At 38.5% G+C, this 14,420-nt stretch overlaps 1 protein-coding gene across 2 annotated transcripts; it reads right to left on the bottom strand.

Annotated features, from left to right (window-relative positions):
• Positions 1–1,980: 1,980 nt before the first annotated feature.
• Positions 1,981–6,184, bottom strand: LOC112738073 (probable RNA methyltransferase At5g51130). Of its 2 annotated transcripts, none has more exons than XM_025788348.2 (9): positions 5,914–6,184; positions 4,863–5,107; positions 4,588–4,702; positions 4,391–4,438; positions 3,439–3,739; positions 3,023–3,110; positions 2,645–2,710; positions 2,463–2,531; positions 1,981–2,377 (listed from the first exon to the last, which is right to left on the bottom strand). In XM_025788348.2, exons 2-9 carry the CDS (start codon positions 4,977–4,979, stop codon positions 2,288–2,290), a joined length of 894 nt encoding a protein of 297 aa, XP_025644133.1. In that variant the 5' UTR covers positions 4,980–5,107; positions 5,914–6,184; the 3' UTR covers positions 1,981–2,287. The 2 variants fall into 2 exon arrangements, with proteins under 2 accessions (XP_025644133.1, XP_025644134.1); XM_025788349.3 differs by having other exon boundaries at positions 4,863–5,178; positions 5,914–6,160.
• Positions 6,185–14,420: the final 8,236 nt, after the last annotated feature.

Raw genomic sequence — 14,420 nt, 5'->3', positions numbered from 1 at the left:
TTAAAATGGTCGTTGTTGGGGTTTGGGTTGAAAAGTTTGATGGAAGGGTAAGAAAGATAAGGGGAAGTAGTAGTAGCAATATGAGTGTGTTTTTGTTGGTCATCAATGGCATAATTCAGGTTCTGCTGCAAGAACATCTTTGAAGAGTAATGTGAGGGTTCCATTGGTGAGGGGATGAAATGAGAAGGAGAAGAGAGAGGGTATGAAGAAGTAGAAGTGTAGAACAATGCACTGCACTCATATTGAAGCGCCATAATGACATAGCGTTACGAAAGTGAGGTCAAATGAAGAAAACATAGAAAGTAAAAAGTAATAAGTTGGTTAATTATGACGAATTGACGATAATTCCCATTGGACCCTCTTAGCTCATTTTGGAAATTTTGAGTGAGGCCAATCCCTATTCCAGTATTCCCTTGTTTAGGGTTTACCATGGCCCCACCTTTCCACACTTTATTTTCTTATATTTGATTTCCGTTATTTTTGTGTGCCTCTTTACTATTGGTAAATATAATTTTTTTTGGTAAAGTAGTAAATTAAATTAGTCCCTTACATTTGGGCGTAATCCTGTTTTAGTCTTTAAGGTTTAAAGTGTTTTATTTGAATTCAAAAAAAGTTTCATTCAATTTTAATTTAGTCCCACCGTGAGGTCAAAAATAAATAATTAACGAAATGCCCTACATAACAGCAGACAGTAGTATAAGAACAATGTCGATAATTTAGAGAATAAGTACAAACTCCAGAAGTACAAAATCAACCATGGATGCATCAATATATGTATTTAACATTTTTCTTAGTTTTATAGAAAATATTTCATTTTAATTATAAAAAAAATGATAAATAAATGTATTGATGCATCCACGGTTGATTTTGTGCCTCTGGAGCTTGTAGGTATTCTCCAGATTATCGACCTTCTTATACGGTTATCATATAGAACATTTCGTTAATTATTTATCTTTGATATTCGGTAGAATTAAATTGAAGTTAAATGAAACTTTTTTAGATTCAAATAAAACAGCTTAAACTTTAAGGAATAAAATAGGTAAAATAGTACTTTACCTATTTTTTTTTTTCATTAAAAATACTATATTATATTATTTTACAGATTCTATTTCAATTCATATTCCATAAAACTCTCCTTGTCTTCACTTCACCTATATGAGGTCCCTCTCTCTTCCTTGTGTCATAAACACATGCATATTCTATCGGTCACGAACCGCCGAACAGGTAAGGAACATTATTTACCAGAAAAAAATATATATAAAAAAGAAGATAAAAGCAATTACCTAATATAAAAGGTCCATAAAAGCCATTAATTTATTACTTTGACAATGCTTTCTACTTTATAGGGGAAATTAAAACCGTCATGAGCATTTTTAGGAGGGGACCAGACAAGCGGTTTTCAATTTTCATTTATTAATTAGGCCATTAGGGTAAATATTATTTTGATCTTTTAACATTCGAAACAAATGTTAATTTATTCAAAAATATTTTAAACATTTTGTCTTAATTTGATCTTTAACATTTTATTATAGTTTCAAAAACATTTTAGTTTCAAAAACTTTTAAAACATTCATGATTGATTGTTACTTTTTACTTTAAAACGTTGATAATTGATTATTAAAATTGTCACTTATTCCATTAATTATTAATGTCAAAACAAAAATATCAAATACTAAAATAATACTTTACCCTATTAATTATTATTGGTATTCTGCCACAGGCCCAAAGGCACATTTTGATGAGAAATTTCAGGGGGGGAAATGAAGACCACTTTTTTTTTCTTATTTAAATAAAGGTAGTCTTTTTAATTGTGTTTTCTTTAAAAAAATATATATTCCATCTTTCTCTTTCCACCCAAACATACCTTAGAAGAAACAGTTGCCTAAACCAGTAGTCATGAATGAAAATCAAATATGTCCCTTCTTTCGAATCTCCCCGGTAAAATCTATCCTTGCCCAATGATGCTAACATAGTGAAAAGTAGGTAAAATGTTAAACATTGGACAAAATTAAGATGAGTGTTCCTACTGTGCACATTACAAATTAAAGTGTACCATGCACCTTACAAGTCTACGGCAAAAACTGTATAGTATAGTGAAACTAGCAGCCAGAAAACACAAGTCTGTTTTCATTTTCTACATTCAAAAGCCCCCTTTTAACTCAAAATTAGCTTCACCGCTTATATTCACAGAAGCTGCATCCCAATGCAAGCTTTGATGTCTCAAAATATGCAAAATGGTGATTCTCTTTGGGCTTCACATTTGCTCTGCACCTGACCTTGTGCATGGTCATTTCCGAAAAGCCAAAATTGGTCTATTGAAACCAGTCTTGCTATCAGTCATACCTGAGTTAACATGTTCCACTGTTCTAAATCCAATCTACAATAAGTAATGTCATCCATTAATTAGAATTGGAATAAATTTGTAATAAATAGGCAAACACAAATAAAATGGTAACACAAACCCTATCTAGTAGTATTTCCTGGAAATCTGCAGGACGAATTGTAATACTCCGGTAGTTGGCAGCAGTCGTCTGCAAATATGTAAATGTAAAGCTCTCGATGATACAAAAAGGTTTCGATTTCCCAGGATGCCTTGAAATATATTAGTTGCTAATCACAAAAAATAAGAAAAGCTAATTATTACCTCTGAGACAAGACGATTGCTTTCATATGACTTCCATGGCTGAGGTTCCAACACAAGAACACCACCCTGCTCAAAAGATTTGTTTATATTATAGAAATAAAAGAGTATGTTTAGAGAATGCTAGATATTGTAGATTGGTGATTTTACAAGAAGCAATTTGCACTATTGAGTCGTTAGCTTCAGACAATGAATTGGAGCTGAATGTAAAATGACAGCGAAAAGGGAAAATGAAACAATTGGATGGAAAGATGGGTCCGAAGAAATAAGAAAACATGCATCATTGTCGAGATAAAGAATAAAGGCAGTATTGATAGGTGCTTAGAAGAGATCCCTGAGTAGAAAGAAAACAATAATATGATGGAAAGACATGATACTTACTGGTCGGAGCAGATTCCAAGTCTCTGCAAATAGTTTAATTAAGCCCTCATCCCCCCAATTGAGATGTATCCATTTTGTAACACTCAAACTGCAGGGCAGAAGAGATTTCAGTTTCACTAAAGTGCATTGAAGACAATTTTAAATAACCCTACTCAACAATATGTGGTTTATAGCAGGAGTAAAGTGAAGCTGCAGTTAAGAATTTGTTTCTAATGCAATGCTTGAAAAAAAAAAAAAAACTACAACATGAAGTTCATTAAAAGAACAAGATCAAAGATAAACAACTTTGAAAAGCATTTTCAGCATTATACAATGCAAGAGGGTGACACTTTTTCCACCTCCCGTTCAAAAGCTTCACCCCAGGAAAAAAGGGACTTATTTCAGGAAAATAGTAATGGAAATAGGCAGCAACTCACCAAAGAATTGTATCATACTGCTTTCCTGGTGGGTGCCGACTCTGAACAAAATTTTCACGTTTAAATGAAACAATATCAAATAGATCACTTTGCTCTGAAGACAAGATATCTTTCGAAATTCCTTTTGCATCTTCATTTGATGAAACAGTAGCACTGTTCTCTGAATTATCTGCATGGTCCTTGTCCTCTGAATTATCTGCATGATCCTTGTCCTCAAGTTTGGAAGGCTTTGCACGCTTATTTCCAGTAGATTTCAATCTAACAGCTTTTCTCAGATTCCAATATGCATCTTCAACTCGATCTGGCAAATTGAGGAAAACAAAATCAACAAGGAATAAATATTTATACTACCCAACCAGGGAGAAATTGATATTTTCATTTTACACCCATTTTTTGGAATCCCAATAGTTAATCATTGAAGAAGTATTATGGATATCCGCCAGTGGCCCATGCTACATAACAGAGTTCTTGCAGTTTGAACAGTTTCTTGGTTAGCAAGAAACAGAAATGGTGTGAAGAATGTAAAGAATGAAAAGAAGACAAGGAGTAGAGAAGAAGTAGAAGAGGAAGAAGAAAGATGAGCTGAATTGTAAACTGAATTGAAAGAAAGAAATCTGATTAACATGAAAACCAATCGTATACAATTCTGTTTATATAGCCATATCAGGTGAGCCTTCAACAAAGGCAATAACCTTGTAAATACCAAAACCAACTTAACAGCCAAACAACCAACTAACTAACTGCCTCTTTATAACAACCTCTATCCTTCTTCACTTTATCTATTTCTTCTCTCTCATTTATACCACTATCATTAACACCGCATACGTACACACTCAGAACTATGTTACATTTAACACATCTAAATCACATCACATTTAAGCCACATATAATCATATTTGAAAACCTAAGAATAATCTCCAGCAACAGAGATTATTATTCATATGAATCTTACCAGAATCAATGTCAATCCCAAGAATGCGCCGGCAGCCAAATTTCTGTGCTATGGGGGGGAAAAAACCAAACAAGGCAACACTTGAATTAGCAAACTATAAATTGGCATAAATGAAGGGGTGAAATTAGCAATATGGATTATCATTATTTGTTCAATGTCATGTATAAAAGGAAAAATAAATGAAGGGGTGAAATTACCAATCTGGATGGTGATTATCCCATTGTTACAACCAATATCAAGACACTCTTTATCTTCAAACCACTCCTTCCTAAACACTTTCAACCGAGGATCCTCATCAACATCTTGACCAATCTGGAACCATGAAAACACACATTACTAGCGTAACCAGTAAACTAAGTAAACAGCAATGCACGGTGATGATGCTGGAGGCCATGTAAAGTTCGAATCTTTTCTATGAAAAATAAAAAGAGTAAAAGGAATTAGATCATAGGGAGTGAGAAGTGGTTAATACTCGATAGCCATAGTAGCTCCTGTAGTTGCCGTACGGGAAAACATGCTTCCGCTTCTTGTTGTTGTGCTTGGCTCCCTGGTTTTTGGTTTCATCTTCCACCTTTGCATTATATGCCATTCAATCCTATCCAATGCTTTCTCCTCTTCAAACCCTACTTGCTGCAGTTATGTATTGGAGCATGAACCAGTCTTCAATTCCGCACCTTCAACCTCGTCGGAAGAGGGCCACTGCGTCTCTGGCGTGGGCTGGGAAAAGAGGAGCACACGATGAAGCGATTCTATCAGTCTTGGTTTTGGGTTTTGATTTGTGACAACTCCTATTTATATATAACTAAACATGTGTTATGGAAATAGGGAATATAGAATACTTTACTAATAAAAATTTATATTTCGGACTTTGACAACTCCTTCAGTTTTTTTTTTTTTTTTGTGCTCTTTTTAGCATCTTTGTTTTAAACATGCAAAGGAAAACAAAAGGGTCAAAGAACAGAACATACAACATACAAAACCCTTCCTGAATGAAAAAAAAAAAAAGACAAATATAACAAAACAAACTTCAACTCAAATGAAAATTCCATGTTGAAACTTAAACCTGCTAGAACCTTCCCATTTTCTCTCTTTTTAGAACAAACTCTTATTTATTACCACTGACCTCCAAATCAAACTATTGCAAAGTGATTAATCCACTGAGGAAATTAAAGAGTGCTACACAACACCAGAAGAAAGACCCTTTTATTGAATCTTCATCATTTGATTATCTAGCTAGGAGACAAATTTTGTAGTGTTAATGAAAATGTCTTCTGCTCTATTATCTCTCTCAGTTTCTCCAACTTTAGTATACAAGCCTCAAGAAGGAAAAAGAACAAAGAGAACAACAAATTAAATCAATTGGTTTTACATACAAATACAATTTATCTAAACCTATTACAAATTAAATCAATCAGTTTTACAGCCAAATACAATTAGCATCAATTTGTATCTTCTAAACCTACATTAAAACAGCAAAAATCAAGTCCAAAAAATTAGTATAGAATAACTAAAAAAGAAGTTACCTCTACACTGCAGAAGGTCAGAAGCAGAACCAAAGTCGGCAATCAGGTACCGGTTGGGGCCGTTCCACCGTTGCAGAGGGCAGGCCACCGAAGAGGAGAGGTGGCCGCACGAGCAGAGCAGAGCCAGCAGAAAAGGGAGCCAACACAAGGACGACACAGACGGAGGCGAGCGAGTGAGGTAGAGAGGTGACAGTGTAAGACCCTGACGCTGAGAGCCGCTCCCTCTATGTGTATGTGCTTATGCGAGAGAGTGACCGAGGTATAACTCGTTGTCAAAATAGGATTTTTTTTTTTTTTTATAAAAAATAGAGAGACTCGAATTCACAATTTTTTTAATGAAAAAAAAAATTATGTCTTTTGAACTATAATTAATTGATAACATAAAATTATTTTTATAAATAAATAAATTAAATATTTTATTTATTATTGTATATAATTTAAAAATATTTATGTATTTAAATCATATTATATATCGTTCATCCTCACATAAATAAGATATATGTATATTATTTTGTAAACAAGATACAAATATTTTTATATATAAACATATAATTATTAAAATAAGAATAAATAGTCATTTCTGATTATAAAAATTTAAATATTAATAAAATTAATTATAAAAAATTAAAATTAAAATTGTATCTATAAAAAATAAATTATATACACCAATTCATTGTCTGACTTATAAATTGAATTTTAACTACTATAAATTCGCCTAACAAGTAAAATAAAAAAATCTCAACAACTTCAAAATAAAAGAAGTAACCATTTATCATTATAGAAAAATAAATTACCAAAAATAAGCAATTTTATCTTTTTTCAGTGACTCACAAAAATCTACCTAAGTAATAAGTATCACCCTTTATTCTCATCAGAAGATTTTGGACGACTTTGCCTCCATTGAAGTCCTAAGTACCACCCCTCATTCTCACTAGAAGATTTCGAACGATTTTATCCCATTGGAGACGATCTCAACATCACTAGAGGTGAACGCAGATCAGATCGAATCGGATTGGATATGGCCAAAATTTCGATCCGATCTGCACTAAAATCATCGGATTTAATATTCGCAGTTTTTAGTTTGGATCCAATCCGCACATTTGTGGATCGGATATCGGATATCGGATATATCCGCAAAACACAAAAATATTTTTAAAAGTTTATTTTTATTAAAAAAATCAATAAAATTTATTTTTTTTATTTTTTTAAATATATTTATTCTTAAAATAATATTAAACATACTTTTCTTAATTAATAAATTAAAATAATACAACATATATGATAATTATTACTTGAAATAAAATATATAAAAAATATTTACTTATTTATTTCTTTATTTTTGCGGATATGTAGATGCCTACACAAAATTCGCAATCTGATCCTATTAGTGTGCGGATCGGAACCGATCCATTAACACCCCTAAACACCACCACGAAAAGACATCTGTACCTCTTTTTTAAATCCAAATTACCGATTTCAAGTAACCCTTAAAATAGCATTACAATCTCTTTTTTGCCATAATTTTAAATTTAAATAGATTCAATTCAATCACAAAAATTTAAATTGATATTTTTTAATAAAATTTGATTGAATTTGTAAATAAAAATTAAAATAAGTACTATTTAAATCGTAAAAAGTTATACCGATTTGATCTAAATAGTATAGTATACCATCTTAATATTTGATTTAAAATTTTAAATCATACTATAAATACATTTTTATTATTTTGAGAGAATTATATTTTTATACTTGCAAATATTTATATCTAATTTACAGTGTAGTAAAACAGTATTTCATGTAAATAAGATATGTTTAAAATGTTGAGTGACTATATCTTATTTACATGAGATACTATTTTAAAAGATGTGACTTATTTCATTTATAAAGTAAACAATATATATATATATATATATATATATATATATATATATATATATATATATATATATATATAATATATTGTTCATACCCTGGCCCAATAAATAGGGCCCAAGATCTAAGCAAAGAAGCCCAACCCAAAGGGTTGGCCCTCCTCCAGTACCAGCCTTCGTCCCAGAAGTCGGTACTAAGCACGACCCACTCCAAAGAAGTCGGATACGAGGGTTAGCTGGCAGATAACACTCATTCGAATGAGTAACTGCCCCTAGAAACTCTCTAACCACTTCATAGAGCCATATCTTAACCTCCCTAAGATATGGGAACGGTTATCCGCCTAAAAAGGTGGCACTACTTCAGCGGTGGTTATTGGTTCACCACTATAAATACCCTGACACCCCTCAGGTATCACTAAGTCCAATACATTCTAAACTTGCTCACACTCTCGCTAACTTAGGCATTGGAGTGTCTTTGCAGGTACCACCCCCCATTCTTCCACACGTACAAGTCGGACGGAGGAACACCGAGTTTCAGGTCCACTCGATAGTCACCTCCCTCACGCGTTTGGGCCAACCAACGTCTTCCGGCCCACTAATCTCTGGTTACCCACCGTAACATTGGCGCCGTTGCCGGGGACCCGAGAGATTAACCAGTGATGGCGGAAAGATCCCCTGAAGAAGGTCATGTGGAGACAGATTCTGATCAAGAGAATTTGAACACTGGAAACAATGAAGCAGATCAGAACCTCCACCAGGAAGCCAATGACCAAAATAAGGAAGGCACCTCCGGAATTAAAAATCCGAAGGTGAACTCCTCGGAGGGGCGCGAATCAGAAAAAGAAGGACCCCCTCTCGCTAGTGAGCTTATGGGGTTAATCCATAGCCGCCTCGAGCAGCTAGAACAGGAGCGGGAACGACAAAGGGAAGCTGAAAAGAACCTAAAAGAGGAGATGGAGCGACGAAAAGAGTTAGAAAGAAAACTCTTAAAGTTAGAATCCTCCCTCAAAAGTCGGAATTCCCACGATGATAGAGAAGATTCTCCCTTAGGAGAGAAAGATCCGTTTAGCGAGGACATAATGAGGGCAAAAGTTCCAAGAAACTTTAGAAGCCCCGATATGGACCTCTACGATGGAACCACCGATCCAAAGCACCATCTGAGCAACTTTAAAAGTCGGATGTATCTGACCGACGCTTCTGACGCTACGCGATGCAAAGCTTTCCCGACAACCTTGTCAAAAGCAGCGATGAAGTGGTTCGACAGTCTCCCTCCGAGGTCAATTACCAGCTTTGAAGACCTCTCAAGAAAATTCTTGATGAGGTTATCCATCCAGAAGGACAAAGTAAAACATGCACCGAGTCTCCTGGGAATAAAACAGGAGGCCGGGGAGTCCTTACGAGCCTATATGGAAATGTTCAACAAAGCATGTTTGGAGATTCAAGACCTGCCCACCGAAGCAGTCATCATGGGGCTAGTCAATGGTCTTAGAGAAGGTCCCTTCTCACAGTCCATATCAAAAAGACACCCCGCCTCTTTAAATGATGTACAGGAAAGAGCTGAAAAATACATCAATATGGAAGAAAACGCTAGGCTAAGAGACCCGAGCTTGCGACTCGGACACCCTCCCCCAACGAAAGAAAGGGAGAGGGAAGCGAAGAAGAAGGAAGAGCTCGGCCTCGATAGGCCAAGGAAATATCACTCTTATACTCCATTGAAAGTTCCCGTAGTGGACGTATACAGAGAAATTTGCAATACCGAAAGGCTGCCTCCCCCCAGACCCATTAAAAATAAAAAAGGGGGGAGCCGCGGGGATTACTGTGAGTACCATAAGATATACGGGCACTCTACAAACGACTGTTACGACCTTAAAAATGTGATAGAAAAGCTGGCCAGAGAAGGTCGGCTTGACAGATATCTCATAGAAAGGTCGGACGGCCATGGAAAAAGAAAGCGAGAAGATACGGATAGAAGAGACCCACCACCACAAACTCCGGAGAGACATATCCATATGATCTCAGGAGGGTTTGCGGGAGGGGGGCTCACAAAATCCTCTCGTAAAAGACATCTCAAGAGAGTTTACCAGGTTGAAGAGGGGTCCTCCGACCTCCCAACCATTTCATTCACAAAGGAAGATGGGCGAGGAATAATCCCTGGGCACGACGACCCAGTGGTAATCACCATGATCCTGGCAAATGCCCATCTACACAGAACACTAGTAGACCAAGGAAGCTCAGCAGACATCCTCTTCAAGCCCGCTTTCGACAAACTAGGTTTAGATGAGAAAGAGTTAAGAGCTTACCCCGATACCTTGTACGGATTAGGGGACACGCCGATAAAGCCACTAGGATTTTTGCCCCTCCACACCACCTTTGGAAAGGGGGAAAAATCAAAGACTCTGAGTATAGACTTCATAGTCATCGACGTGGGATCGGCCTATAATGCTTTAATCGGCAGGGCTACCCTTAATCGACTCGGAGCGGTGGTATCGACGCCCCACATCTGCATGAAGTTTCCGACCTCGTCGGGGATAGCAACGGTGAGGGGAGATCAGAAGCTGGCAAGGAAGTGCTACAATGAAAGCCTAAACCTGAGAGGAAAAGGCAAAGAAGTCCACACAATAGAACTCGGGGGAGCAAGGGTTAAAGAAGAGCTGCGACCACAGCCCGGGGGAAAAACTGAGGAGATTCAGGTCGGCGAAGAGGAAGGAAAAAACACTCACATAGGAGCCAACCTAGGGGAAACCCTAAGGCAAGGGTTGACTAAGCTTCTAAGAGATAACTCCGATCTCTTCGCCTGGAAGGCCTCCGACATGCCTAGGATAGATCCCGAGCTCATGTCTCACAAGCTCTCGGTCTACCCAGGGTCCCGACCTGTGCAACAAAGAAGACGCAAGCTCGGCCCAGAGCGAGCCCTAGTAGTAGAAGAGCAAGTGCAGGCACTCCTAGAAGCCGGCTTCATCAGAGAAGTCAAATACCCAACATGGCTAGCCAATGTAGTGCTAGTCAAAAAACAAAATGGTAAATGGAGAATGTGCGTCGACTACACCGACTTAAATAAGGCATGTCCCAAGGACCCTTATCCACTACCAAGCATTGACGCCCTAGTGGACTCTAGCTCGGGGTATCAATACCTGTCATTCATGGACGCCTACTCAGGGTATAACCAAATCCCGATGTATGAACCAGACCAGAAAAAAACATCATTCATCACGCCCAGAGCCAACTATTGCTACGTGGTCATGCCATTTGGATTGAAAAATGCAGGGGCCACATATCAGAGGCTGATGAATAAGGTGTTTGCCCCCCACTTAGGGAGCTTAATGGAAGCATATGTCGACGATATGTTGGTAAAAACCATGGAGGAAGTCGACCTCCTATCCGACCTCTCACAAGTCTTTGATACCATAAGGTTGCACGGGATGAGATTAAATCCTGCAAAGTGCGCCTTCGCAGTGGAGGCAGGAAAATTTCTAGGATTCATGCTAACACAAAGAGGGATCGAAGCCAATCCCAACAAGTGTAGAGCTATCCTAGAGATGAAAAGCCCGACTTGTTTGAGAGAAGTCCAACAGCTGAATGGCCGACTAGCAGCTCTCTCCAGATTTTTGGCAGGATCAGCATTAAGATCCCTTCCACTGTTCTCCCTACTAAAAAAGGGGCACCAGTTTGAGTGGACTCCCGAATGCGAGGAGGCGTTCCAGGAGTTCAAAAAGTTTTTGAGCCAACCTCCCATCTTGACCCGACCTATAGCCGGAAAAGACCTCGTCCTATACCTATCCGTGGCAGACAGGGCTGTCTCAGCAGCCTTGATAAGAGAAGACGAGGTCAGTCAACACCCAATCTACTTCATCAGTAAAGTTCTACAGGGCCCTGAGCTAAGGTATCACAAATTAGAAAAGTTTGCCTACTCCTTAGTAATAGCCTCTCGAAGGCTACGGCCTTACTTTCAGGCTCACACAATAAGGGTCCGCACGAACCAACCCATGAAGCAAATCCTCCAAAAGACGGATATTGCAGGAAGAATGGTACAATGGGCAATAGAGCTCTCCGAGTTCGACTTGAAGTATGAAACTCGGACGGTGATTAAAGCCCAGTGCCTCGCCGACTTCATCGCAGAATATGCAGGGGATCAAGAGGACAAACCAACTACCTGGGAACTCTACGTGGATGGATCCTCCAATAAAACAGGAAGCGGCGCAGACATAATACTGGTAGATGAAAGGGGAACCCAGATAGAGGTTTCCCTCAAGTTTGAATTCCCAGCCTCAAATAATCAGGCAGAATACGAAGCCTTGATCGCAGGATTGAAGCTGGCAGAAGAGGTCGGTGCTATGAAGGTGATGGTATACAGCGACTCCCAAGTGGTGACCTCCCAAATAAGTGGGGAATATCAGGCAAAGGACCCAAATATGAAAAGGTACTTGGAAAAAGCTTCGGAGCTCCTGGGGCGCTTTGCAGAAACCGAGGTGAAACACATAACTCGGGATCTAAACAGCAGAGCAGACGCCCTATCCAAGCTAGCAAGTACCAAGCCAGGAGGAAATAACAGAAGCTTGATTCAAGAGACTCTCCAGGAACCTTCAGTGGTAAAAACGGAAGACACACTAGAAGCCTTTGAAGTGGTCGGATTAAACCTCGGATGGATGAACCCCTTAGTCGAATACCTAAAATTCGACATCCTCCCTAAAGAGGAAAAAGAAGCCCAAAAAATCCGAAGGGAAGCGCAACACTATACCTTGGTGAAAAATGTTCTCTATAGAAGGGGGATATCAACACCATTGCTAAAGTGTGTACCGACCTCAAAAGCCACCGAGGTGTTGGAGGAGGTGCATAGTGGAATCTGCGGGAATCATCTCGGAGCCAGGTCATTGGCCAGGAAAGTGATCCGAGCAGGATTCTACTGGCCAACCTTACAGAAAGATGCCACAGAATTTGTGAAAAAGTGCCAGCCATGTCAAATGCATGCAAATTTTCACGTGGCTCCCCCAGAAGAGCTCATTAGTATCACTTCTCCATGGCCCTTTGCAAAATGGGGAATGGATTTGTTAGGTCCTTTTCCCCAGGCGCCAGGACAAGTTAAATACCTAATAGTGGGAATAGATTACTTCACAAAGTGGATAGAAGCAGAACCACTGGCCACCATCACTGCACAAAGAAGTCGGAGGTTCCTCTACAAAAATATAATCACAAGGTATGGGATACTTTATTCCATTACCACAGATAACGGAACCCAGTTCACCGACTCCACCTTTAGAAGCCTGGTAGCCAGTATGAAAATTAAACACCAGTTCACCTCGGTGGAACACCCACAAGCCAATGGGCAAGCCGAAGCAGCCAACAAAGTCATCCTGGCAGGGCTGAAGAAAAGGTTACAAGAGGCGAAAGGAGCTTGGGCTGAAGAGCTCCAACAAGTACTATGGGCTTACAGAACAACCCCCCAATCCGCCACTGGAGAAACACCCTTCCGACTAGTCTATGGCGTAGAAGCCATGATCCCAATAGAGGTCAATGAGCAAAGCCCAAGAGTGATTTTCCACGACGAGATCGGGAATATACAGGGGCACAAAGAAGAACTTGACTTGCTCCCTGAAGTCCGAGAAGAAGCCCAGATAAGAGAAGCAGCGTTGAAACAAAGGATGACTATAAGATACAACAAAAAAGTCATTCGAAGGAGTTTCACCCCTGACGCCTTAGTCTTAATCAGAAACAACATTGGAGTCAACAAATCGGGGGAGGGAAAGCTCGCTGCTAATTGGAAAGGACCATACAAGGTCAAAGAGGTCTTAGGGAAGGGCTATTATAAGGTGACCGACTTAGGCGGCACCGAGTTACCAAGGTCATGGCATGCTTGTAATATGAAAAGGTACTACAGTTAAAAGCAAACTCTACTCCCTGATGTACTCTTTTCCCAGCTTCATGATTTTTTCCCAGAATCAAAGGGTTTTTTCTGAAGAAGGGTTTTTAACGAGGCATCACAGTAGGGGCTAAGGGAAATAAATTATCAAAAGCCCTTAGTAGCAATAAGGTACCTCCTCAATTAATAAAGATCTCTTTCATTTTAAATATCTCTTTCAAATTCCCTTTTTATTTTCTTTCTACGAAACGCGCCGATTTAAGCTCGACAAAACGTGAAAATCCCATGAACCGACCTAGATGGTCGTCAGGATAAAACGACGAGGTACAAGTCGGCGTAAAGAGGCTATAGGAGTCGATCATGATAAACTCGGGAGCAGTCCGACTCACAAGGCGGAATGCGAAACCGAGTAAAATTAAAATGAATCACAAAAGTAGCCTAAGTCACGAAAAACTCAATAAAACAAAATTGAGTACTAGGAATAACAAAAAGAGATAAGGAAAAACTAAGAAAAAGGCTGCCTTGAGAATCAAGGAAATCCAGAAAAGCAGGCAAGTCCCAAAGAAAAGGTTTTTTCCAGAAAAGATCAAAGAGTCAAAGGAACCACGAAAAGCATGCGCGCATAAGGTAACTCAAAACCCTTATCCAAAAAGGGCATTTATTTAACGCTAAATTAAACCCCTATTAAAAAGGGGCATTACTGTTTTGTTTACGGCCTTAAAAGGCCAAAAAATTGTTCAAAACACCAACAAATAAATATAAAGAGTTTAAAAAGAGGGGCC

This window comes from Arachis hypogaea, chromosome 13, assembly GCF_003086295.3.
Source record: "Arachis hypogaea cultivar Tifrunner chromosome 13, arahy.Tifrunner.gnm2.J5K5, whole genome shotgun sequence".
Classification (NCBI taxonomy): domain Eukaryota; kingdom Viridiplantae; phylum Streptophyta; class Magnoliopsida; order Fabales; family Fabaceae; genus Arachis; species Arachis hypogaea.
The sequence above is the reverse complement of the archived record's forward strand: the minus strand, read 5'-3'. Positions and strand labels throughout refer to the sequence as shown.

Coding starts and splice junctions, on each gene's coding strand:
- LOC112738073 (XM_025788348.2), bottom strand. CDS start 4,979: ATGGCATATAATGCAAAGGTGGAAGATGAAACCAAAAACCAGGGAGCC. Junction 3,740..4,390: donor TGGGATTGACATTGATTCTG/GTAAGATTCATA, acceptor TCAATTTGCCAG/ATCGAGTTGAAGATGCATAT. Junction 2,378..2,462: donor AGGAAATACTACTAGATAGG/GTTTGTGTTACC, acceptor TACTTATTGTAG/ATTGGATTTAGAACAGTGGA.